Raw genomic sequence first — 25648 nt, 5'->3', positions numbered from 1 at the left:
AGACGGTTGAAACGCACCTTAAAAGAAACCATTTAAAGGTGTTTCCAGTTTGTTCTTAATTCTGTGATCAGAACTCTGCATATCGTTTGTCACTGTTCATTTACAATATTATTTTTTCTTACTATCTAATTTAACTTCGATAGATCCTGATTTGGATTATAGGGAACTTGCAGACATAACCATTACAAGTAAAACTCTCTGTGAGGACTGAATCTGTATTATGAGCTTTGCTTTTTGATTTGAGCTAGTGAAATGAAATTGATGAAATGTTTCCATCATAATCTCATTTAGTGAGATACACCTATAGGGAGTTTCTGCTCAACCTCTGCTCCATACCCACAAAATACTCTTTCTGAACACCTGAGGGCGCCACAGCCATCTGGATCCCTTAAAAAAAGGCTTTAAACCGTTCTCTTTAAAAAATACCCTTTCTCTAACTGAATGGACAGTCCCTGATTCTTTGACCTCACATGCTTCATACTTTTTTTTTTTTAACTTTGTTTTATTTTTTTTTTTTTTGCTTTGGCTCAATTTCATCAGTAAAACAGTAAGTACAACTGGAGGATGTGAGACTGTTTCTAGTAAGTCATGTGACTTGAGAGTGTCAGCCCCCTCCTGCCGATAAACGGCAGACTGCTCTCTGTTTTTCCTGCCTCCTCAGAATGAGAGTGGTCCCTGAAGTGAGATGGCAGGCAGGAACACATGGAACACAACTAATTCAGATACTTACAGCAGGAGCATCTAGAAATGTTCAGTAATGACAAGAGTCACATGATCATGTCATCCCCAAAGTGGGGATTCTAATCATCAATCAAAGGCTGCAAACGAGTGAATCTAGTTTCTATAGAGACAAAAAACATGTGTTTGAGGGAGATGATTCTCTGATGCTTGGATTCTATTTGTTTTCCTCAAGATAACAGATCAGCTGCTCTATCATCCAGCTCCAGTGAAGCCGCAACCATGGCAATGTGAGTACAGTTAACTTTACTGTGTATCAATAATCCAAATAACAAAGATAGGTTACTATAAAAGGTATAAAGAATCAGGAAGAGTAAAAACACTAAATTCTCCACTACAGATTAATGTACATCATCATTATGATTATTATTATTATTATTATTATTATTATTATTATTATTATTATTATTATTATTATTATTATTATTATTATATTATTATTATTATTATATTATTATTATTATTATTATTATTGTTATTATTATTATTATTATTATTATTTTTATTTTTATTTTTAGTTATGCAGTGAGTCTTTAAATGATTTGCTGTAAATTCAGTTTCCTATATATTTTTTAATTGTAGCTGTCTTTGTATTTCTACCTTTTATCAGTTGTTTGTTAATTTTTTTATTCTTTCACAGGGACACTTCAAACATTTTTAAAACTATCTCCGCAGTTCTCTCTCAGTCAGGATCTCCCGCAGTCTACAAGCTGAAGCCAAAGAAAGAGATGATTGGAAATGTGACAAGAATGACTATTGGAAAGAAAAGCTCGACTAGAAATGAAACTGAGACACATCAGACAAAGAAGACTGTCCTGCTTGTGGGGGAAACAGGAACAGGTAAATCTACTCTGATCAACGCCCTGGTCAACTATGCCATGGGGGTGAAGTGGGAAGACAACATCTGGTTTGAGATTGTTGAAGAAATGACGGGATGTCAGAGTGAAAGTCAGACTTCAGATGTGACTGTGTATGAGATCTTTGGCTTTGAGGGTAAAACTCTGCCCTACTCTCTGACCATCATTGATACTCCTGGATATGGAGACACCAGAGGGGTTAGCCATGATGACATTGTCAGTCAAAGGTTGTTAGAGCTTTTTCACTCAGAGGGTGGAGTTCACGAACTTAGTGCAGTGGGTCTAGTGCTGAAAGCCTCCACAAATCGACTTTCTGACCGCCAGAGCTACATTTTCAATTCCGTGTTGTCCTTGTTTGGAAGAAACATGGCGGACAGCATCGTTGCCCTCGTAACACACTCACCAGGGAGGAAACCGGCAAATGTCCTGAAAGCCCTTGAGGTTGCAAACGTTAAGTGTGCTAAAGATGAAAAGAGTCAGCCTGTTTACTTCCTGTTTGATAACTGCCAGACAGAAGACAGAGAAGAAGACCCAGATGCCCTCGAACATGCAGACAGGATCTCAATGAAAGGAATGAGGCAGTTTGCAGACTTCCTGAGTAAATCTGAGCCTGTCAGTCTGCAGATGACTGTAGAGGTTATGAATGAGAGGATGAGGTTAAAAGTGTGCATTAAAAACCTAAAAGAAAAAGTTGAGTTTATTGAAGAAAAACATAGAGAGACCCAAGGATCTGATGGGAGCTGGTCTTTGATCCTCAGGCTCATGTCTTTTGGGGTATGTCGAATGGAGAAATCTAAATGGTTGGAGGAGTCCTTCCAACACATAGTTCGTCTGGAGCAGATTGCCCTGAATGCTGATTCGCTGTCCACTCATGTCCACTTGGACTTCCTGATTAAGATGATGGAGGAGAGAGGAGACACGGAGAAGATCCAGAAACTGAAAGTAATCAAGAGTCGAGTAGATCATGGTATCGAGGCAGGGATAAGGTATACAAGACCTTAGGCACTGGACTAAAGAGGATGAGCTTTAAAAGTTATCACGTTTGCTCGTTAACACCAGACTGCTCATCAGTTAAACAAGTAATCTACGTTTCAGTAATGTAGGACTGGAATTGGACGTAAGCTGTATCTGAGACTGAACTGAATCATTTTCATTAATAATTTTCATTAATTAATCAGGTGAAAAGCACCTGCACTGTGCGTGAATGTGTGGCAGTCAAATGGTATGTTAAATGTCATAATAAAGATGAAAAATGGATGCATCAAACTTCTTTGAATGAGTTTTGTACAGGAAGACATGAGTGTGTGGGGCTGTGTCAGGAGGCAGGGATACAAAGTGCTGAGGATGCATCAACAAGTGAGGAAGCCACCCCTCCAAGCCGAGAATGAACCTAAGAGCCAGTTTTCAAGGCCTTACATAAACAGAAAGGTATTCCAGTATAACGACTGAGATACTTATATGGATGCAGAGATCTGAGAAAGAAAAATAAAAAATGGATGATAAGGAAAATGAATGAAAGGAAGTAAGGAAGGAGGAATCAAAGAGTCAAAGAAAGTCGAAAGAAAATAAAGAAGAAAATGAAAAAAGGAAGAGAGAATGAAGAGTCAAATAATGACAGTCAAACAGTAAGAGTGGGGCAGAAAGAAAAAAAACAAAGGAGAAGAAAGAGGAACAAAAAAATTAACTTAAGAAAAAATGAGGGAAGATTCAAAGAAGACAGAATTAAGAATGACAGACTGACAAAATAAGAAAATTAACTTAAAAAAAGAAAACAAATGGAAAGAAAAGAAAAAATGGGAAAATCAAAGAAAAATTAAAAAGGGAAGGATGAATAAAAGGAAGAAAGAAAAAAGGAATTAAAAAAGCAAAAAGGATCAGAGAAAGAAAGAAAGTAAAAAAAGAAAGAAAAAAGCAAAGATAGAGACAAAACAAACAATGAAAGAAATGAAGAACAAAAGTTAAAGTTCGAATTACAAACAACCAAGGTGCTGGATCAGCCAATGTAATAGAGCAGGGTTCTTCAATTCCTACCCTGGGGGGCCGAGAGGCTGCAGGTTTTCTTTCCAACCAAAAACTCCACCCGCTGATTTCACTGATTACCTCACCTTCAAGCAGAGAGCAGGGACTAATCAGTGAAATCAGCGGGTGGAGTTTTTGGTTAGACGGAAAACCTGCAGCTTCTCAGCCCTCCAGGGTAGGAGTTGGAGATCCCTGTAATAGAGGGTTGAGGGATTAAAACTTAGTGCTTGAGTTGCACAAAAATAATCCAAGTCAAATATAAAAAAAACATTATGGGTTAAAGATTTTGAAACCCAGCTGTTGAGTTGACAAAGTAACCTAGGTGCTTTTTGTGTGTATAGAAATATGGTATAGAAATGTGGTAAGAAACATTTGGTATTACATGTTGTATAGAATGTGCTGTAGAAACATGTTCTATAGATACATGTTGTACAACAGTGCAGTAAAGTTATCCATTACACTTGCTCACTCCTCTGACTGCAGTTCAGCAAACACGGATCTTTGCTCAGGACATTCTGTTGTTCTTAAAGCTCTTTGGGTAGTCAGGTCTCAGATAAGGATTTCCCAGAAATGGTCTGACTTCAGACAAGTGAAAGTGAAAGTGAAAGTAAAATGGGGGTTTCCATTACATCACACAGCCTGATTGTGTACCCACCCTGCAGATATAAACCTTGCTCTCTCATCTCCTGCTTTCTGCATCCCCTGCTCTCTGCGTCTCCTGCTCTCTGCTCCTGAAGCTGGAACATCACGGTAAGAACACTTTAAACAGAGCTGATGAAACTCTTTAAATTGTTTTTTAGCAGGTGCATCCTTCCTCTGAACAGGATGAATTTACCAGAAGCATGATAGCGGGATTTGTCTGTGTGTTGAGGTGGGCTGTGCAGGAAAGACTTTGCAGAGTCATAAGGGTGCAGAGAGATCAGTTTAGTCATCCTCTTTGTCTTTATATCATCCTCACTGCTGTATTATCACCAGTTACCTCCTCCCTTAAAGAGATACACTTTTAGATTGGCTCTTAGTGAAGCTGTCCTGTTGTTGTCTCATGTTCCTTTGTTCCTTTTGTTCTTACCTGATGTTATGAGCCTCACGGCGTCATGCTGATAAAACAGTCTAAAGGTCAATCTGTCGGCTGGAACATGTAACATAACATTAAATAACTAGTGATGCTTATTGTTTCATATGAGCTGTTTGCTGTATACGACTGTGTGAGGGTGAGGTTAGTGGCTAAAGTATCAATAGTTGGTAATCTGTAAAAACCTGATAGGAAACAAGACTTTTCAAGCACAGCTGGAATCATTTCTTAAGACAGTGAGTCTGAGGTTGTGGAGTGTGTGTGTGTGTGTGTGTGTGTGTGTGTGTGTGTGTGTGTGTGTGTGTGTGTGTGTGTGTGTGTGTGTGTGTGTGTGTGTTTATGTATGTATATATATATACACACAGGGAAATAAGAGTTGTTTTTCTTTTAATTAACAGCAATTCTTCACATTTTAATACCAATATCAGAATATTAATACTTGGATTTTAGTAGATGACTGAATAAATTCACTTACTGCATTTAGACCAGTCAACATCCATATGGCTCAAAACAGTGCTTCCAGAGTGCGAGAGAGAGCAAAGAATGAAAATATGGTAAATGAAATATCCTTGGAAGTTCAACAACATTGACATTTATACCATCCAAAACAGTTTCAACAGAAATGGGCCCTTCACTGACCTCAGACCCATCAGAGTTTGATCATCATCTCTGTATGAACCTTATTCACTGCATGCTCTTTGAGTCCCAGTATATTGTTACTGATGTTGTTGTTATGACATTCTAGGTGCAGCAGGTGGGGTTAACTGACCTGTTTCTCCTTGATTCTTTAGATAACTGATAAGCTCCTCCGTCCTCCAGCTGCTGTGAAGAGAAAACCATGGCTCTGTGAGTAAGAAAATAGAACAGGTTTCTTGTGCTCAGCATCACCTCAATTTACTATTTTTTCCTGCATATGTCACACAATATTATGATTCAATCCAACTTCAGTTTAAACCCTGAATTTAATCCAAAAACAGACTGAATGCATGGTCTTTGGACATCATGATGATGTGGTTGATGATTAAAAATTAGGGGTGCATCGATCACAATTTTCTGGCCGATCACTGATCACCAATCTTTAAAAAGCACAACCTGCCAATACTGATTTAGGCTGATACCCATTTTTATTTTTATTTTTCATAACTGACAGCATATACCTTCAATATTCCAATCTTATTTCACTGAAAATCATTGAATAATACCTGTTAAATAATAAAATCTTTATTTTTTAACTCAAACAACAAATAAAGTGTCCTGACTTTTAGGTCTCAGAGCAAAAAGCAACAATAGCTGGCTGTTGGACCTTTCCGGAGGTATATAAGAGCAGTTTCATATATAAGGATGGGCCGATCACTGACCCCCCAAAATTAAGGAGGTGCATGTCTATCATAAATATGTTAAGATTCAATAAGGAATGTTTCAACCCATCAACATCGTTAGCCTTTATGCTCAATGATTTTTTATCCTTATCAATTGTTTACATTACACTAAAGCTGCCGGACCTTCCGTCAACTAGTCTGACGCAGCTGTTTTAGCTTAGCAGATCGATAATGGTATCCCAAGAAAACTCTTATTCAGGATTTTCAGCTTGAAGTTTTACTGAAGAACTTGACACAAAAAGAAACATATATTACTCTCTCACACACAATTCCTATTTTATACTTTCTACATGGTAAATCTCCTTTTCTACCAAAAATGATTCAAACAGAGTAGCACTGGCTTGATGCTAATGTATATGGGAAATTGCATTGATAGCTAGCAGTTAGCATACATCTGCATAACTTCGGTTTTACAACAGAATTTCAACTTTCACCAAAGAAACATATCACAATAACTCTTTGTAAACAATACTGAGAACTCTAAATGTCAAAACTACGGTGGCCGGTAGGTGTCAGCCGATATGCAAAAGCAACAACATGAATAAAAACACAACAACACAAATGCAACAGCTACAACACAAATGCAAAAGCCACAACACAATGGAAGTACAGCCACAACGGAAGTTAAGAGGACAGTTATCCTCATAGACACAGAAAAGATGTGAAAGTAGGTAAACATTTGTTTTCTTTTTTTACCTGCAGCTATGATAAATACGGCTTTAATGCTAATGTTATTGATTCATAAAGCCAAATAAAAGATGGCATATTTTTACGGTAATTAAAAAATATATAAGTTCTATGAAAGATATTACAAGGTGAGACCCCTACAAAGCTTTATTTATCGTAGATTAAGTTGAAAAAAACTTTTACAACTTCTGTTGTGTTGCGCGTTTTGCATTTGTGTTGCCACTTTTTGCATTCGTGTTTTTGCTCTTGCATTCGTGTGGCTTTTGCAAATCATCTGACACCCTGCACAAGAAACTTGCAGGCAAATGAAAGCAAAGTTACAAGTAGGCTTATGGCTGGCAAGTATGGCAAGGTTCCAAAAAACTTAAACCATTGTTATAACCACTTCAAAACACTAGATGGCCTAAATTGTAAGGGGCCCAACATAGAACCTTAGGAACACTGATTGTACATATTATACTGTGACAGTTGAGCTCCAGTAACTGCATACGAGGACAGCAAACCACAACCTCAGATGAAAATTGAGACTTAAAAAAACTTAGAAATAAGAACACGCTGATCTAGGAAATCTAAGAAAACAGCACAGTCCCCACCTTTAAGAGGTCCAGTCAAGGTTTTATCTGCTCTTTAGATGTAATATTGCTGTTTCAGTAGAATGATTGGGTCTGAAGCGGGACTAGTAGTCATTCTAAAACCAATGTCTTCATATTTATACAGGAACAACGTATCCAAATTCAACAACATCACCTCCAAAGTGTTGATTCGTCCTGGATCTCCTGTTGTCTTCAAGCTGATACCAAGTGTCAGTGTTGCTGGAACTGTCATGACAATGACTCTTGGTACGAAAGACACAACCAAGTTAAATAAAACCATCCTGCTTGTGGGGGAAACAGGAACAGGTAAATCTACTCTGATCAACGCTCTGGTCAACTATGCTGTAGGTGTGGAGTGGGAGGATAACGTCTGGTTTGAGATTGTTGAAGAGAAGAGGAGAAGTCAGTGCATGAGTCAGACATCAGATGTGATCGTGTACCACATCTTTGGCTTTGAGGGTAAAACTCTGCCCTTCTCTTTGACCATCATTGATACTCCTGGATACGGAGACACAGCAGGGATTAAACATGATGACGTCGTCAGTCAAAGGTTGTTGGAGCTATTTCGCTCAGAGGGTGGAGTTCACGAAATCAACGCAGTGGGCCTGGTGCTGAAAGCCACCATGAATCGACTTGATGACCGCCAGAGTTACATTTTCAATTCTGTGTTGTCCTTGTTTGGAAGAAACATGGCAGACAGCATCGTTGCCCTCATAACACACTCACCTGGGAGGAAACCGGCAAATGTCCTGGAAGCCCTTGAGGCTGCAAAGATTAAGTGTGCTAAAGATGCAAGGAGTCAGCCTGTTTACTTCCTGTTTGATAACTGCCAAACAGAAGACAGAGAAGAAGACCCAGATGCCCTTGAACATGCAGACAGGATCTCAGTGAAAGGAATGAGGCAGTTTGCAGACTTCCTGAGTAAATCTGAGCCAAAAAAGCTGCAGGTGACTGTAGATGTTTTGGATGAAAGAGAGAACCTGAAAGTAAGCATCAAAAACCTTCGAGAACGAGTCGAGTTTATCGAGAGCAAACAGAGAGAGATCATGGAGAATACGGAAGCTGTGATGAAACACAGAGAAGAGATCGAAAAAAACAAGGACTTTAAGATACAAACTACTGAGTCCTACAAAGACAAGGAAGATTATGAAGGTGGAAGGAGGTGGTATACATTGTGGTTAGCAAAATCAGGAACTTTGGCCTGTACCACATGTGAGGAGAACTGCCATGACCCTTGCTCTCTCGCCTGGAGCAAAGGAGGATGTGAGCACATTAAAAACGACCACTGCACAAAATGTACAAAGAGGTGTCACAAATCACGTCATGTGAAAGAGTCGTGGAGGTACGTGACCAAGACAAGAACCGTTTCACAGACCTGCGAAGAAATGAAAAGCAGGTATGAAGAGGGTAAAAAGGGCCATGCCAATGCAGAAAGTCTTCTGAAAACATTACAGAATGTCATGGAAGAACTTCAGAAAGACAAAGATAAATGGTTGGAGGAGTCCTTCCAGCACATTGTCAATCTGGAGAAGATTGCCCTGAATGCTGATTCACTGTCCATTCATGAGCACTTGGACTTCCTGATCAAGAGGATGGAGGAGAAAGGAGATGCAGAGAAGATCAGGATACTGAAAGAGATGAAAGGTCGAGTGGATGAAGGAATCCAGGCAGGAATGAGATACAAAGGAGTGGATGGGATGAGCATGGAGTTCGACTAACCTTAGTGAACATAACCGAGCGGTGGCAAGAAGTCTGTTGGTGCCTCCTTGCTCGTCACTGTTAGTCCTCCCCCGGATCAGGCTGTCTCAATGCTCACCTCTTCTCTCCTGTCTTCTTGTCTGTTCCATCCCCACTACCAACAAACAAGGACCAGACACCACACCTGGGACCTTCCCTGCTCAGAACTCTGCCCCCAGTGGCACCTGTTGAAAAAGCATTCTGAGTGAGTCATCCTTAAATTCCTGAAAAATCCAGTCCACCCGAACTCTGTTGATTGCCTTCTTCGCTTGATCACCCCCTTCCTCTAGGTCCTCCATCAGATCCACATTCCACAACTTTCCTTCTCTTAAGGCCCTTGAAACCGGGCCCATTCTCACGTTAATGACTTGTTCTGTCCCCACCCCACACTCCTGTCCATTGCCAACACACAAGGACCAAACACCAGACCTTCCCAGTCTAAATTTTGACCCCTGAGATACCTGTGACTGTTAAAGAAGATACCTGAAACTATTGAGGAAGCATTCTTAGTGGGTCATCGTCAAAAGCCCCCCAAAAATCAGAACATCCAGACCTCTGCTGACCCCCTACTTCCATGGTCCGTCCTGTCCTCTGGCACACTTGTGATGTGACGTCAGCATTCTTGTATTTGTGGCTGTATTAGCAGAAACGGGTAATGTGTTGTGACGTTAGTATTCCTGTTTTGGTGGTTGTGTTGCAGTGTTAGAATTTTTGCTTCGGTAGCTGGTGGCTTTAACAAACATAATTATGCAGAAAAAACTGCTCATTCCTACTATGGCACTCGCCAGTGTTGATGTGTTTCGCTCTTTTGTCAAGCATTTTGGATACGCTAACTCTTGACACTTCCTTGCCACTTAAACATTTTGCTGCATTTAGTCGTATCTTGACCATCTGTTGAAAGAAGCTAAAGCTTTCTCAGTTGTTATTTCTGTTTGTGATGATTATAATGCCTTATAAAAAACCTGTGTCAGGGAGTTTACAATCTCCATTGAAACATAGCAGTGCTTGACTTATATCATGTATGTCTGCATGTCAAATGTTTTGTGGATTTGAGCCTAAATTTCAGTGAAGTCCTTTGAGCGATTTACACTTTGGATTTTCTGTTTCACTTTTGGTCTGATTTTCAGATTGTTGTTGATATGCAAAGCATGAACTGATTAATCATAATGAATTAAAGTTTAAACGTTTCAAAGTTGTCTTGCTCGATTCGTTGTTTGTAAATTAATCTCTGAGCCTCAGTTTTGACACATCTTTCAGACCTTTCACACACAAGGGTCTGCTCCTATAGGATGATGCAGCGTCCCTGTGAGGCAAGGTCCAGTGAGTCCACAGCACACCTGCACATCTGGTGACTTCAAGGGCCTGAAAAACACCTAATACACTCTTTCTTTCTTTCTTTCTTTCTTTCTTTCTTTCTTTCTTTCTTTCTTTCTTTCTTTCTTTCTTTCTTTTAAATGATGTTATTACAATTAATATGTGCCGCATTTACCTGATTATTCCAGAATAATTTCCTGTTAAGATATTAGACAAAAGGAAAAAAATCTGACAATAGGGTTGAATCAATCGTATTTGTTTAGTTTCTTAAAACAAGAATAAAATCTTAATACAATCAATTAAAGAAGTACATCTTCATACCCCACTGGCAGATTTTTATTTTACTCTTTACAAAAAATTCTGGGATTATTTTTGTCCTTTAATATCTTAAAAAAAAAGACATTTGTCTTGACTTGTCAGGGGAATGTGGTTTATATTATATAGAGACAAAGATTCAAGCCAGGCAGAAACTTCAGGTCTAAAAACGTAAAACAGATGCAGAAGTGCTTAACTGCAGTGCCTAGAGTGTCCTCTAGAGGCTGGTTGCTAAAACAGTACAACCCACAGCCGATCCTACAGCAGAACTAAACATGTTTACAACCTGGTTAAAAAAATGTCCATCTGAATAGATAAACTTTTTAATCATCATTCACTGAACTGAGAAGGAATTATTATTGCTCATAATTAAAATCACAAGTTTAGTCCATATAAGGGCGTGGCTGACTTGGCTGAAGCTGTTAGTGAGGAGGCTAAAGACCTGCTTCTGCCTCATTCTAACTCAAAGAAAGCTAATTTGAGTACAGCATTTCTGATATGTTGACCCTTGATTTAAGACTTCAAAACTCTGCAGCAGAAACAGATGGGTGATGTCACTAAGACTACATCCATGTTTTACACAGCCCATGGTTCAAACCCTTTTTTAGTTACTCCAGTATAAGAGGGTCACTCCTGGCTGGGTGAGAGTTCGTCTCTTTCCAAGTGTTGATTCAATTAATCCATTGACAAAACCAGCACAGGCTGAATCTCCTCCATGCTAACAGGCTAACTGTGGCATCACATGATGTCTGTGCTGTCCTTTAACTCTGTCCCCCTGCCCTCTACTGGTCTGGTTGTGTGGTGCAGTTACTTTTTGTTTGCAGTTCAGTGTTTTTTTCCCAATATGTCACTTGTCTGAATTGCATAGTATGTTCAGGACTTCAAGCTGCGGAACAAATGCAGACAACAATAAGCCACAGGAATCATTTAGTTCCTTGAAGAGTATTTCCTGCACAGACAAGACTTTCTCATCCTCAGATCAGATCTTTGCTTGTTTGTTTTACTACCATTCCCATACATGCTTGTGAAACACTTTGCAGACAAGAGTTTAAGTGTTATTTGATGACTTATTTTCTGTTTTTAATTAAATATTTCCTTACACATAGACATACGCTTAAAAGCATGTTGGTCTGTATGAAGCAGACAACACCCTGTAATCAGGTAAATAAATCTTATTTTTCTCATTCAGACACATTATTGTCCCACCAATGAAAGGACGAGCCCAAGTGAGAGGTGAGTTGCTTCAGTAAGAATGTGGTTCTTCTCCCCTGACTGGTTTGACACACCAGAGTGCAGCTCTGGAAATCTCAAGAAATCAGGCGCAGTCACTCTGCTGTGTGACTGTGGAGGTTTGACAACAAAATCTGGATTTTTAATTCCTCTTGTTTTATCCTGGGAAGCTGTTAGTAACATCCATATCCCCTAACACTCATTTGGATCACAGTGAGTATTCATTTACGGGCCGTGGATGAAGAAATCTGGATTAAAATGGCCGTAAATTTGAGTAAGAATGGCACAGCACTCATGGCTGCTTATAAAGATGTGGTGGACGGCAGGTCGGACACAAACTGGTGAGGAGTTTCTCATGAGGAGCTGACAGGCTTAAACTTTCTTGTTGACAGTGTGGCACTCTCCTAACACAGTTTTCTTCTTTATTTTTACACCTTTGTTTTGTTCAGGGCTCTTTTTACTTATGAAGGAAACAGCAATGACATCCGTCTGGCAGAAAAAGGAGGTAAGAGTTATTGGGCAGTGTTTCACCTTCAAAGCATTTAAAGTACAAATCGCAAAGTTTTATGAGTAGTTTTAAGGTGTAGCCTCAGTTTTAGAGTAGGTTGGATGGCATCTTCCTCAATGTTGCATCAGGTATGCTTAATATAAAAGGATCTTCATATATTTTAGGCTTTAGGATAAAAAAAATCAGTGAAACTAAAATTAGACAATAGTATTTAACTGCAACTGCAATGAGTTATTTAACTATAAACTGTGATAGAGATGTCTATCATGAAATGGTACAGTTTTACAGTAAAACTACAACTTTATGAAACTATTTTACTCCGGTTATTTACAAAATATATCACAGAAATCAGAGATACACTTCTACAGTGAAACTGCGACTACTTAAACTACTTTAACCACCATTCTTAAACTACCTAAACCCAGGAACAAATTAAAACTTAGAACCTTGCCATGTTTTCACAGTGAAACTGCGACTATATGAATCAATAACGGTGGTTATCGTGATTTATAAAGTCCCAGTTTCACTGTAACATTGCAGCATTAATGTCAGTATATTACATTGTCAGTGTCACAGTTAATGAACTTTTTGTTGCCCCAGTTTCACTGCACTATATACTGAGGTTCCTGGGTTTAAGTCAAGGAAACTTGCAGTATTTTTACAGTAACTGCAACTCCATGAGTGTTTTTATCACTGTTTTTGCTCCATTCTACATCCACTATCATAGTCACTCACTAACCAACACGCAAAGTCACTTACAAAATGTCCGTAGGTAAGGTAGGATCCCTAGGTAAAAATGCCTTTAACCACTGTGGTTATGGTGGCTATAGTGATTTATATAGTTACAGTTTCACTGTTAAAATACAGTAAGGTCCCTGTTGAAGTCAGGAAAAACAGTGGTTATAGTTGTTAACGCAGCTGCAGCTACAGCTACAGCTACAGCTACACTTTAAAAAATGTGGCAAGGTTCCTTCATTTCAGTAATAAAAAAATCAGTTGAAATGTTTATTTATGTAGTCACAGATTCACTGTAAAAATGAAGAAAAGTTCTTCAGTCAAAAGATTTTTTTCATAAAAAAGATTGTCGTAATTAATGTAGGTAAAGTTTCTCTATTACATTACAGCATTATTGTCTGTGAAATAAATTAAGAATTGCAGTAAATTAAGTTTGTATAGTCACAGTTTCATTGTCAAAGTAGAGCATTGATGCATGTGAAATAACTTGTAAGCATCTCAGTGAAAGTGCAGCATGGTTTTCAGCTTTTTAAATCAAGTATTAATAATCAGAAGTTTACTTTTTTGTGCGGTTACATTATCTCAGCAAATGTAGAGCAGTGTTTTAAGGTCATGTAGTTAGGATACCAATGCACACCATGGTGTGTGTGTGTGTGTGTGTGTGTGTGTGTGTGTGTGTGTGTGTGTGTGTGTGTGTGTGTGTGTGTGTGTGTGTGTGTGTGTGTGTGTGTGTGTGTGTAGATGGAGGGTTAGAGGAGATGGTGGAGGAGCTGAACAGCGGGAAAGTGATGTACGCTTTCTGTCGTGTTCAGGACCCAAACTCTGGTCTGCCCAAATATGTCCTCATAAACTGGGTGAGTCTCAGACACACACACACACACACACACACACACACACACACACACACACACACACACACACACACACACACACACACACACACACACACACAGAAAGAGAGGTTTTACTGGATCATCTGGATTAAAAACATGTGCCCCCTTGTATGTGTGTTTGGTGTACACACCCATCAGACAGGTGAAGGTGTAAAGGACTCCAGAAAAGGTTTATGTGCCAACCATGTGAGTTCCATGGCCAACTTCCTGAAGGTGGGTGACTCTGAAACCTTCATTTTGTTGCTGTACAGATCAAATTCTGTTTGCTATTATTGTTCAGACCTTCAAATATATCAAATAAAGCCCTGGTGGCATTTACTCTGCTCTTTCATGTGTGTTCCCAGGGAGCTCATGTGACTATAAACGCCCGGGGAGAGGAGGATGTGGAACCAGAGAGCATTTTGGCAAAAGTGGCCAAAGCATCAGGAGCCAACTTCAACTTCCACAAACAAACAGAATACAAAGATGCTCCACGAGGACCTGTGGTGAGCAGATTATACAGACTTTATTGTCACATTTTGTCCAACTTTTCATCTCCAAGAAATATTCCGATATAGAAAGCTTGTTTGGTTTACTTGAAAACACAATAAAAAGAATGAAGGACAAGATTTTCAACTCTTGTTATAAAGTTTATGATGATTTTAATAAAGCATGAGAAAACAGCAGGGCAGCATAAAACTGTCCGGCAACTTAAACTAATCCTTGAAAGCATTTATATGACATGTTGACTTTATACGCCATGTTTCAGGCTTTCATTTCCTTCCAATCACACAGGGTTCTGTGTATCGGAAAGTCAACGCTGTGGAGGAAATTCAACAAATCAATAAGGACGACTTCTGGTCAAAAGCTCAGGTGCCTGATCCTCATCTTTCAGAGTGTGCATAAATACAGTTTCTGTAGTTTCATCTTGTTCAAAACTGATTTTTCCTTCTTCAGAGGGATGAAGAAGTGCGCCGACAGGAGGAGAACCAACGAGCGGAGCTGGAGAAACAGAGGGTGGAGAGAGAGAGGATGGAGATGGAGGAGAAGACGGCGAGGGAGAGGGAGAGGAAAGCAAAGGAGAGAGCTCAGATGATTGAACAGAACAAGTGAGTCAAAGTAAAGAGTGAAACTGATGTTTAAAGAACCAAAGCTGTCCGCCAGAGCTCTGAGTGTTGGTGTGGATGTGTTTCAGGCTTTATCAGAGGCAGAGGGAAGAAGAGGAGGAGAGGGAAAGAGAAAGAGAGCAGCAGAGACTGGTAATCCTGGATTTTTAGACTGAGCATGTGCAGATTTTGAAACCTCCATAAATTCATGTGTTGTAGAAATCCCTGAATCTGTCTGCAAACTGATAAAAATGCTCTGTTCTGAAAATAATAACACAATGTCTTCACCAAATCTTGTTGAAATGTTAAGGTCATCACATAAAGATCTCCTCACTTTTCTGACACATAGAGGGGCGGACCTTAAACACCAAGGTCTACCCATAACAGGTTCCAGAGGGCTGGCCAATCAGAGTGAAAATATCTGTCTGACTTATAAAGATTGTTGGCTAAAGTTGTGTGTCTGTTTTAGGACCAGCAAGAAAATGAAAGCAGGAGGACGGGAATCAACTCTGCAGCATCTGTGCAGAAAGCTAATGTGAGTCAATCAGCTGGTTAACATTGTATGGGCCAATCTCAAACCTACCCCTCAGCCTTTGCTTTTGCACTTTCATATCTAGTGAAGGGGTATCCCAATTCTCTGTAAGATCAAGGGGGAAGGGCTGAAGGGAAAAGCTATACAGCCCTGGGACCTTCCTTGAAACCAAGGGGTCAGACAAATTTCCGATGATATTGATATTTTTTATCAGGTATCCAATCCTTTCCTACTTTAAGTATATATTTACCATGTTTTGAATTGTTGGTTGTATTTTATAATCACTTTTTATTATGAACTAGCTGATGCTGCTTTAGCGACAACTACAGCTAAAGCGCTTAATAGCTACACCGACGTCAGACCAGTGTGACAAATTCACAGCAAATAAACTTCACTACAATGAACTGCATTTCATAGTAGAATAATTAGACTGAATAATTACACAGCTTTGCTTAGCTTACTTTTTGTAGTCTGGAGAAACCAGTCTTTGTTTATAGGATAAACTAATACTTCATCTTGTTTCATCACGAAAAAGAAGCCCTTTATTTCTTGCTCTTGTTTCCAGGAGGCTAAATCACTGATTTCCCAGCGAGGCTTTAACCCACGAGACATCTTCAAACAGAGGGAGCAGAGCTTTGAGACCAACGACAGACCGTCTCCTGCTGCGTCTCGACCAGGTAACCTCCATCAGAATCACGTAATGAAACCTGGGAGGGCTGATGTTCAGTAAACAGGTGGTTTGGACCAATCAGAATCAAGATTTTATCTGTCCGGAATGACGCAGGAATCAATGTTGTTTATGTTCTTGCTCTCAGGGAAGCTGCAGAGTCCGTTTTTTGCTCAGAAGTCTTTCGAGGGAGACTCAGCTGTGCGGCCACGGTCTCCTCCAGCTCCAGCTGCAGTCCAGGTCTTACCCATGATCCCCCGGTCTCGATCTCCATCTCCTGTGGCACCTGCCTCACCTGTGAGATCACAGTCTCCTCCAGCTCCAGCTGCAGTCCGGGTCTTACCCATGATCCCCAGGTCTCGATCTCCATCTCCCGTGGCACCTGCCTCACCTGTGAGACCACGGTCTCCTCCAGCTCCAACTGCAGTTCAGGTCTTACCCATGATCCCCCGGTCTCCATCTCCGTCTCCTGTGGCACCTGCCTCGCCTGTGCAGTCTTACTCACCTGCTCCAGCTGTTCCAGAGACAGTTACAGAGACGGTTACACCCGCAGGTCAGACACAAAGAATGTCATTGTTGTTGTGCTGTCTTTGTTTCTATCCTACTGCCCTCTACTGTTCAGTAGGTGTAATACAGCAACTTTAACTTAACTCTGTCAACTGTAATGGACTTATGTTTATAATCTGTAACACGGTGTGTGGCTTTTATTCCAAGTAGATGTTTCTTACATAGAGGAGGAGTGGTCAGATGAGTTTGATGACGATCCAGAAGAAGCTGCTCCAGGTTTGTTCACATCTTTATGTCAAAGAAACAGAGAGTAAAAAAAATAATAAAATAAAACATGTAAAAAAAAAATCGCTGATGTTTAAGATCTTAATGACTGTGAGGGTAAAGGATTTGAGAAACTATTGTACTGTCTACAGGGGACACTCCAGCCCAAGTTGATCTGTATGAGGCGCCTCAGCCAGTGGTGACAGAGGAGGATTTGTACGAAAACATTTACCAGGATACAGTGAGTAAAATTTTAAGTTGCATATTTAAGAATTCTAAGAACAAAAGCAGAATTCAAACATCAAAAAGGGATTCAAAGACATAATCTCAAAATGAAATACATTGTTCTTAGATCAAAGGCAGAAATCAAAGAACGAAGGCTTCAGTCTGACTCAAGGGGCTGATACAAAATGATCAATACAAACTTTATTGATAAAATAATCAATGAAGTTGTGTGTTTTTATTGACCAAAAACGGTCAAGTGTGAATTTTGGTTTACACCTCGGATATCAACACTCATGCAGTACTGTAATTAATCTCAAAAACTGACTATGAAAGGAACTGGATGGTGTCAAATCCGCTTTAACGTCTTTTATCTCAGCTGCACTATGCCCTTATTTGAATTTATCAAAGGAATGACCCTTAAAATGTAGCATCTAATTTTCCCTTAAAAAACCAGACAACATTACAATACATCACATGATAGATTTACATAACATATAAAAAAACATCTTAAAACAAGTTAATAGAACGCAAAGAAGGAAGGATGTTATTACAATCCACTGGGGATCTGTATTAGAACGACCTTTTGCCAACTTCTGTTGAGATTCTAGGAACAAAGGAAAAATTGTGGGTTCATATGTCTGAGTAAATATTGTATTGTATGGATTCATCAGTTCTTTTTAAATTTCATATATCTTTAGGAGGTGAAGTGAAAGTATAGACACATCTTAGAACTGTTACGGCTGCTAGCTACAGCACAGGCAAAATTAAGCTTTTGTTTTTCTTTTCATTTGAGGTTGAAGAAAATAATGTAGAGGCCTTTGGAGATGTCATCAGAGCGAGAGCTATTTATGACTACCAGGCTGGTATGTAGACACACACACACACACACACACACACACACACACACACACACACACACACACACACACACACACGCACACACACACACACACACGTTTCTGCATATATTGATTTTTCATCATCACCTTTCTCCTCCTCAGCTGATGACACCGAGATAAGCTTTGACCCTGGTGACATCATAACAGATATAAACATGGTGGATGAGGGTTGGTGGGAAGGTACTGGACCAGATGGACACTACGGCCTTTTTCCTGCAAATTACGTAGAGCCTCTCTAGCTCTCATCATTGTTTTATATGCTCACTTTTATAAAGCCAAAAACTCATCAGGTGTCAGATCAAGACAACTAGAATTGTATTTCATATCTTCCTCATCTTGTCTGTCGAATTAAAAGTTTGCTGATATTTTTCCTCAATATCTGTCTGAGATCTTTAAAGCTCAGAAAAAATATACCTTTTCGTTCTGAATGCATTATTTATTGATCAAATATCAGTCAAGTGACTTTTGGTTCACACCCAGAATAAAAATACTGACGTATCATTGTATTGGTTCCCAAAAAAACTGGTTGTGAAAGGAATTGATGGTGTCAAACTCTCTCAGACATAAATTATGACTTTGCTCTAGTAATTGTACAACTTGTTTTTTTTTTTTTCAAGTTACATTTCCAATTTGTTCATGTAAGATTAAAACTTTAAAATGTTGATTTCAGGATTAAAAATTACAACTTCAACCTGGAAATCTTAGCTATCATCATCTTTATAATTTTTGTCACTGTTATTTTGCTGAATATCTGCTCTTAATAAACTTTGAATCAATTTGTATCATGAATAAAAAGTACTCTTTGTTATATGGTAGTGAAGCTATCTTGAAACAGAGAAAACATGCACAGACTCTCTGAAGGCCAGGTGTGAAGAAAGAAAAGGATCTGGAGCATTGCTATATATTAAAAAAAAAAAAAAAAAAAACTTTATAGCCCACGTTTTCATATAAATATGAAAGACTATATTAATGGATAAATTGAAAAATTAAGGAAAACTGTAAAAAATGTACATTGCAAAAAGAAATGTCCAAATTGTCCCTTTGTCCATTGTCTTTCATCGGTTTGTCAATAAAGTTATCATGGTAATAAAAGGAAACGACGTCATCATCCGCGACCAGAGTTTGTCAAAGAAGCAAAGATGGCTGCAAGGTTACTGCTCCGTTCCGCTTTCAGAACCGCTAGGACCTGCCGGGCTGCCCCGGTACCAGCTCTGACCCGCGGGATGGCTGCTGGAGGTGAGGATGGAACTACATCGACTTTATAGTTCTTAAAAATCCGGGAAATTTAAAGAAAACAGAGGTTATTCCCGGCAAGGACAGGGTGCTCAGGCCACCTTCTGTGTGCGATAACGCTCAGAGGGTCAAACCAAAGTCCCTCTGAAAATCTGAGAATTGAGTCTTAAAGTGTAAGCTGTTTAAATCCTTAAGCTCATATAGCTTTAATTTTTACAGGGTATAAAAATGCCCTAATAAACTTAAACCCGGCATACATCACAAACATAGAGGAGAGTATTATTAGTCCAAACTGAAGTAAAACTGCTTCCGAAGACCGTTTAAGGCCACAACTTGTGACACAGAGATGCCTTATAATATTATGTGTTGATCGCTGTAACATAAAGGTAAGGGTCAGTTGTGATCATAATCTTAACATTTATTTAGTAATTTGGTAAATGTTCAGCTATGAGTACCACTGTCGTGATCTATATCATAGTTAAGTATTTTATTTATCGAGAAGATGTATTTGTGTTACATGAGGTTACCTGGATTAAAACGGATATATGTTTTTGTATTTTGCGTGTGTGTTCATGTTATTACCATGTTCCTAGATTGAACTTTAGATTTTTAATGATGTCTCTATGTGAGTTCTGATCACAGATTGTCTATAGTAGTTTCTACTTTGGTCACAGCTAATGAGGGATCCACTTTAACGTAAGCCTCGAGTTTTTATGTCACCATAATGGACTTTCAGACTTTACTTGGAAGAAGAGGGCCACTTCAGAGTGTGTATTCTGTGAAACACACAGATATTATATTTGTTTATAAAGGATAAAAATTGTATGCATCAAGAAATGTTTAGTTAGACTCATTATGGTATGTAGATATTGTGAGATTATTTAGATCATTCACTGACTCCCTGTGATTCATGGTTAATACAACAGTTTCCACATATTAAGCAACAGTGTCCAATTACTTTCATCAGATTTGTAGTGATTATGTCTTCTAAACTGAACTCTCTTGGCTCTTGTGATGCAGCTGTACCTGTATGCTTAGCTCATAAGTGGTTGCTCAAACTGTTCCATATTTGGTGATGTTTGCTCTTTATTTACAACTTTTGTTACTTAAATCAGGAATTCCCACTGATGAGGAGCAGGCCACAGGACTGGAGAAGGTCATCATGACGGCCATGAAGGAGGGAACGGTACGATCATTGAGAGAAGAGAAGTAAACACGAACAATTAAATTAGTGATAACCTGACTCCTCCTCTCCTCTCCCTCAGGATCCGTACAACATGATGAGACCAAAGGAGTACGCTGGCTCCAAGGCTGACCCTCACCTCGTTCCCTCCATCACAAACAAGAGGATTGTGGGATGTGTCTGTAAGTCTTCATCACACCTTCCTTTTGTGATGTGTGATGTTGAATTTCCTCTTTAAAAAGTTTGAGCTACTTCCAAAATCTGAATTAATAGACTTAAGTTTTTACTGATCCCAATGTGGGAAATGTGGCAAAAAATTAACAGGGTGAATAAAGGGCCTGGGAAAGCTGACTGTCTTTCTCACAAACTAATTATTACGTGCATGTGAGTTATGGAACTGCCTAGTACTTATCCTACTTTCTCTTATTTATTATTTGCCTGGAGTTTGCTTTATTAAATGGGGTCAAGATTGTAAAGTGCGTTTTTTAGAGGTATGCTGGGATTGGTATGCTTTTGATTGACTTGGATTCCCTCTGCCGGTCAGAGTTGAGTGGTTCAAACAATTTCCAGCACTTCTAGAGTCAGTGGGAAACATCCTCTTCGGAGCTTGTGTGTCTTTGTCTCTTACTCCCTCTCATTTTTTTTCCTGCAGGTGAGGAAGACAACACAGCCGTGGTTTGGTTCTGGCTCCATCAGGGCGAGGCCCAGCGCTGCCCGTCCTGTGGTTCCCACTACAAATTGGTTCCCCACGAGCTTCCCCACTAACCCCCTTCTTAACCTCAAACCTCCTTCTCACCTTCGGACAGAGTTGTCTGCATTCTGCATTTCCAGGGAGTGGTTTGGTCTACTTCCTGGTCTTAGGTCGTGAGCTCTTGTCTGATTGATTGACCCGATTACCTCAACAGTCTTTCCGCAGGGATCACACGTGGTTTGGGACACAACCTTTACTCTAACATTTCCACTCAGCTGCAGTTTACATTCACTCCTGTACTGTACCATGTTACACTTACAACTCCTTTTATTGAACAAATAAAGTCAGAACTCATATTTATCTACCAGCAGTGTGCTTTTCTTATCAAAACCTTTTTCTGAAAAGTTTTGCAACCCCTTTAAGTCATCTGTGTCTGTCACCAAAAAAACAGACTTGGTTAAGGGATGTGGGATCTGAGATGTGGGATGAACATGCTGGTGCAATGTTTTTCTGTGAAAGGTTTGTATTTATTATTTGGTTGTTTGGGTCTTTTTCTTATTGTTTCATTTCTATTTTGAAAGGAATGCATGTGTGTCTTGCATTTTTTGCTTTTTAATTGCCCCAAAAAATATTTCTTAAAATAATATTTTTAAATATCTGTTATTTAAACGATTATTAAAAACATTTAGGATTTTATTGTTTACTCAAATTGCAGAAATGTGTGTAAAAGAAATACAGAAATATATGATAATATAGAATAAAAAATAAATCCGTCCTTTGATCGCGAAACCGGCGTAGCCAGCACTACGTCAATAAAACTACTACGTCATGACGCAGACGATAACGAAGAGGAAGCAAAGATGGCTGCAAGGTTACTACTCCGTTCGGCTTTTAGAGCCGCTAAGACCTGCCGGGCTGCCCCGGTACCAGCTCTGACCCGCGGGATGGCTGCTGGAGGTGAGGATTTAACCAACTTCATCTTGATGATTTAGATTTGGGGATGATTGCGATCTTTCAAACATGGTTTAGACCTCGATCTGTTAGCAATTGTGCTAACAGTGCTACTCCAGCCTCGAGAGGTCAACAAGATGATAGTTTAAACGTTTTAAAATCAAAACGGCCGACAGTTAATTTTTTTTAAAGTAGATAATATAACTTTATAATTTCAAGTTTCTTAAACAAAAAAGATCCCGAACTAAAAACATTCCAAACATTAGTGTAAATGTACTCAAAATAATCCGGAAGATAAATTAGCAAGCTAATGTTAGTGTAGTTGGAGGCTGATGCAGTTCCTTATCTCTCGTATTTACGCTAAAACTTCTCTAATGATGCTGATAGTTTAACACGGTGTTATAACGAAAATAATAACGAAACATAATTTCTTGTAGATTTACCCAGAGCTAGCTTTAACTGTACCATGATTGGAGCATCTTTCTTTCAGAAGTGTGCATCTGTTGATGCAATGAGTGAAATTTAAAGCTGAATCTGGTGGTTTTGATGTTCTGATCACAGAAAATTAGCAAGAAACACTTGTGAAAAGACCTTTTTGAGTTTAAAAAAGTGAATGATCACTGTTTACGAAGAACAGAGCTGATTCTGCTAAAGATGTCAGAAACTCCTTTGGTCAATTATAGTTGTTTGAGCTTTATCTCAGGTTTTCATGTTACCCTCCCTGAGTCTGCACACATTCAGTTGTATGTATATAATATCCTTAAATAAAACCTAAAACAGATTATCTTTATTTTGGAAAAGTTGAATGATGATATCTTCAGACTCTTTCAGGAGCCATATCCCCCCCCCCCCCCCCCCCCCCCCAAAAAAAAAAAAAATGCACATCACATGTAAATCAGTTTTTACAATTTATTCAGGGGATCTGACATCTCGTTTTTTGCCAACCCAGCTAAAAAACAAAGACTAAAATGAAGGATTTAATTGTTTTAAAAAAGAGTTTTAAAGAGTAACTCTTATAACAAATGAAAATGAAACTTTTCAGGAAAAAAAGAACTTGAATACAAGGCAGCCAAATAATATTTTCCAATCAACACAACAATCGGATGTGAGGAACATTTCTATGATTTGTACTAATTTTTTAAAGTTTGACCAAAGCTGTTTTTTTTTCTGACAAAACCTGCTGCAGTGTTGTTAGCTTTGCTTCTAATTTAAGGTTTTGAATTTTTGGTTCAGCTGAACTCAGTGTCTCAAAAAGTTGCTCTATAATTGAGTTTTTTGGCAGGTTTCTTAATGCATGAAGCCTAATATTTCTACATGTGTTTTCAGGGATTCCCACTGACGAGGAGCAGGCCACCGGGCTGGAGAAGATTATCATGACAGCAATGAAGGATGGATCAGTAAGATAATTTATTGACCACTTCACCAATCAGATACCTCATATATAATTAATATTACAGCAGCAGTATTTCTTATCTCTAACCTGACTCCTCCTCTCCTCTCCCTCAGGATCCGTACAACATGATGAGACCAAAGGAGTACGCCGGCTCCAAGGCTGACCCTCACCTCGTTCCCTCCATCACAAACAAGAGGATCGTGGGATGTGTCTGTAAGTTTCTGCAGTTTATAATTATCTCTTTGGTGTTTTTTTGTGCACTTTAATTTAGGAGTGGTTACACAGAGAAACAAAGAACATTAATGGACATGAAGTTAAAGATAAGATGAAAGCTGGGGGAATCTCAACGTGAAAATAATTTAGATACTTTTGCAGAAATGTGTGATGTTTCCAGCCTGCTATAGTCTTTGCTTTTTTTCGCCTCTGGGTGTTTCACATTAAACTGGAGCTGATTCATGTTGCTGTTGATCGAAAAGCAGTTGTTTCAAAGAGAGGAGAGAGTGGTGTTCAGGTGTCCTGGATGTTGTAAATGCAGAAAACTCACTGGATGTGGATCACAGGGTTTATGTTCATTTCAGAGCATAGCTACATTTTAAAGGAGGTTGTTGGGTTTCTGTGTCCGGGCGGGCAATGTAGTCTTGCAGCTACAATAAAGGTATAAAGCAGAAGGACCACAGTCAAAATGAAACAGAGCAAAGAAGTAGTAAACACAGACCTGATGTGAGTCCAGTGTTTGACATTTTTCAATCAGCACTTTCATTGCACAAGTTTCCAGTTGTGTTGTAATCAAAGTTCTGTTTCCGTCCTGCAGGTGAGGAAGACAACACAGCCGTGGTTTGGTTCTGGCTCCATCAGGGCGAGGCCCAGCGCTGCCCGTCCTGTGGTTCCCACTATAAATTGGTTCCCCACGAGCTTCCCCACTAACCCCCTTCTTAACCTCAAACTTCCTTCCTCTCACCTTCAGACAGAGTTGTCTGCATTCTGCATCTCCAGGGAGTGTTTCAGTCTACTTCCTGGTCTTAGGTCATGAGCTCTTGTCTGATTGGTCTTTGACTTGATCGACCCCAATACCTCAGCAGTCTTTCCGCAGGGATCACATGTGGTTTGGGACACAACCTTTACTCTAACATTTCCACACAGCTGCAGTTTACATTCACTCCTGTACTGTTCCATGTTACACTTACAGCTCCTTTTATTGAACAAATAAAGTCAGAACTTGTATTTATCCACTGTGAGTGCTTTGTATTTCTTTTTCTAAAAAGTTAACTCTTGGAAAGAGGACAAGAAGTCATTGTTTATTAGGTACAGAGAGTGTAGACATTCTTCCACCAGAGGGCACCAGCTACAAATATATTAAAATTTGCTGAAGTCAGTTTCACCCACCACAAAGCTGTTCTTTTCATTTTTTACATTTCAGGCTGAACCAAGGAGGATTTGTTCCTTCACTCGGCTGTAAGATCCTCCCTTGGTATTTGATTTACAGGTGGTCTGAGGTGGCTCAGATTTGCTCACTTTACTCAGATGTGACCCTGGCAGCGCGAGTGTTGACAGAGAGATGACTTCAGAGCAGCAGGGGTTTAGAGGTTTGATTTCCTGTCCATCTGTGTACAGCGTTTACAGAAAACTGCACCAAGAGATGTTTCAGAGGGATGGAAGTGAGGGGACTTAAAAAGCTTAAAAAATGAGCAGGTTTGCTGCCAAAGGGGTTTTCTGACATAATAGGGACAAGCCTGATGTAATGGTATGAGCAACAAAGAGAGGAAATTATGGAGCTATGCCATTGTGAGCACAGCTTCTATAAATCAAGACAAATAAAGGATATAAATAGAAAATCTTTAGATAAAAAAGATTCACACCATTGATCCATAAAGTAATGAAAGCACATAGACCAAAATGTAAACTAAATTATGTACTTTGTTGGTTTTTTTTGTTTTAGAATAT

The 25648-nt window shown here is 39.3% G+C and overlaps 5 protein-coding genes across 5 annotated transcripts; all 5 read left to right on the top strand.

The window, feature by feature from the left end:
* Positions 1 to 676: 676 nt before the first annotated feature.
* LOC141805701 (uncharacterized) lies at positions 677 to 2836 on the top strand. The gene is made up of 2 exons (XM_074690875.1): positions 677 to 968; positions 1379 to 2836. The coding sequence occupies exons 1-2, from the start codon at positions 961 to 963 to the stop codon at positions 2595 to 2597; spliced, it is 1227 nt and encodes a 408-aa protein (XP_074546976.1). The 5' UTR covers positions 677 to 960; the 3' UTR covers positions 2598 to 2836.
* A 1436-nt stretch (positions 2837 to 4272) lies between these two features.
* Positions 4273 to 10191, top strand: LOC141805502 (uncharacterized). The gene is made up of 3 exons (XM_074690594.1): positions 4273 to 4364; positions 5478 to 5532; positions 7470 to 10191. The coding sequence occupies exons 2-3, from the start codon at positions 5525 to 5527 to the stop codon at positions 9061 to 9063; spliced, it is 1602 nt and encodes a 533-aa protein (XP_074546695.1). The 5' UTR covers positions 4273 to 4364; positions 5478 to 5524; the 3' UTR covers positions 9064 to 10191.
* A 2008-nt stretch (positions 10192 to 12199) lies between these two features.
* On the top strand, positions 12200 to 18495 carry LOC141805605 (drebrin-like protein B). Its single transcript, XM_074690726.1, has 15 exons — positions 12200 to 12282; positions 12391 to 12446; positions 13926 to 14038; positions 14216 to 14290; positions 14422 to 14562; positions 14852 to 14929; positions 15014 to 15165; positions 15252 to 15315; positions 15632 to 15697; positions 16260 to 16371; positions 16510 to 16914; positions 17079 to 17144; positions 17285 to 17373; positions 18151 to 18220; positions 18359 to 18495. Exons 1-15 carry the CDS (start codon positions 12200 to 12202, stop codon positions 18493 to 18495), a joined length of 1707 nt encoding a protein of 568 aa, XP_074546827.1.
* An 864-nt stretch (positions 18496 to 19359) lies between these two features.
* On the top strand, positions 19360 to 21723 carry LOC141805458 (cytochrome c oxidase subunit 5B, mitochondrial-like). The gene is made up of 4 exons (XM_074690541.1): positions 19360 to 19492; positions 20605 to 20675; positions 20755 to 20854; positions 21325 to 21723. Exons 1-4 carry the CDS (start codon positions 19396 to 19398, stop codon positions 21435 to 21437), a joined length of 381 nt encoding a protein of 126 aa, XP_074546642.1. The 5' UTR covers positions 19360 to 19395; the 3' UTR covers positions 21438 to 21723.
* A 447-nt stretch (positions 21724 to 22170) lies between these two features.
* On the top strand, positions 22171 to 24936 carry LOC141805453 (cytochrome c oxidase subunit 5B, mitochondrial-like). The gene is made up of 4 exons (XM_074690533.1): positions 22171 to 22320; positions 23641 to 23711; positions 23821 to 23920; positions 24519 to 24936. Exons 1-4 carry the CDS (start codon positions 22224 to 22226, stop codon positions 24629 to 24631), a joined length of 381 nt encoding a protein of 126 aa, XP_074546634.1. The 5' UTR covers positions 22171 to 22223; the 3' UTR covers positions 24632 to 24936.
* Positions 24937 to 25648: the final 712 nt, after the last annotated feature.

This window comes from Halichoeres trimaculatus, unplaced genomic scaffold, assembly GCF_033239565.1.
Source record: "Halichoeres trimaculatus isolate MK-OKI-2021-1 unplaced genomic scaffold, fHalTri1.1 fHalTri1_scaffold_16, whole genome shotgun sequence".
NCBI lineage: Eukaryota > Metazoa > Chordata > Actinopteri > Labriformes > Labridae > Halichoeres > Halichoeres trimaculatus.
Note: the sequence above shows the minus strand (reverse complement) of the source record. Positions and strands in the feature narration are given on the sequence as shown.

What these genes read in the sequence shown, in the direction of transcription:
- LOC141805605 (XM_074690726.1), top strand. Translation starts at nt 12,200, where the DNA reads ATGGCCGTAAATTTGAGTAAGAATGGCACAGCACTCATGGCTGCTTAT. An exon ending in ATGCTCCACGAGGACCTGTG is followed by an intron (nt 14,563 to 14,851) that starts GTGAGCAGATTA and finishes CCAATCACACAG; the next exon opens with GGTTCTGTGTATCGGAAAGT. An exon ending in CAGATGATTGAACAGAACAA is followed by an intron (nt 15,166 to 15,251) that starts GTGAGTCAAAGT and finishes GATGTGTTTCAG; the next exon opens with GCTTTATCAGAGGCAGAGGG.
- LOC141805458 (XM_074690541.1), top strand. Translation starts at nt 19,396, where the DNA reads ATGGCTGCAAGGTTACTGCTCCGTTCCGCTTTCAGAACCGCTAGGACC. An exon ending in CCGCGGGATGGCTGCTGGAG is followed by an intron (nt 19,493 to 20,604) that starts GTGAGGATGGAA and finishes TACTTAAATCAG; the next exon opens with GAATTCCCACTGATGAGGAG. An exon ending in CGGCCATGAAGGAGGGAACG is followed by an intron (nt 20,676 to 20,754) that starts GTACGATCATTG and finishes CCTCTCCCTCAG; the next exon opens with GATCCGTACAACATGATGAG.
- LOC141805453 (XM_074690533.1), top strand. Translation starts at nt 22,224, where the DNA reads ATGGCTGCAAGGTTACTACTCCGTTCGGCTTTTAGAGCCGCTAAGACC. An exon ending in CCGCGGGATGGCTGCTGGAG is followed by an intron (nt 22,321 to 23,640) that starts GTGAGGATTTAA and finishes ATGTGTTTTCAG; the next exon opens with GGATTCCCACTGACGAGGAG. An exon ending in GAGGATCGTGGGATGTGTCT is followed by an intron (nt 23,921 to 24,518) that starts GTAAGTTTCTGC and finishes TCCGTCCTGCAG; the next exon opens with GTGAGGAAGACAACACAGCC.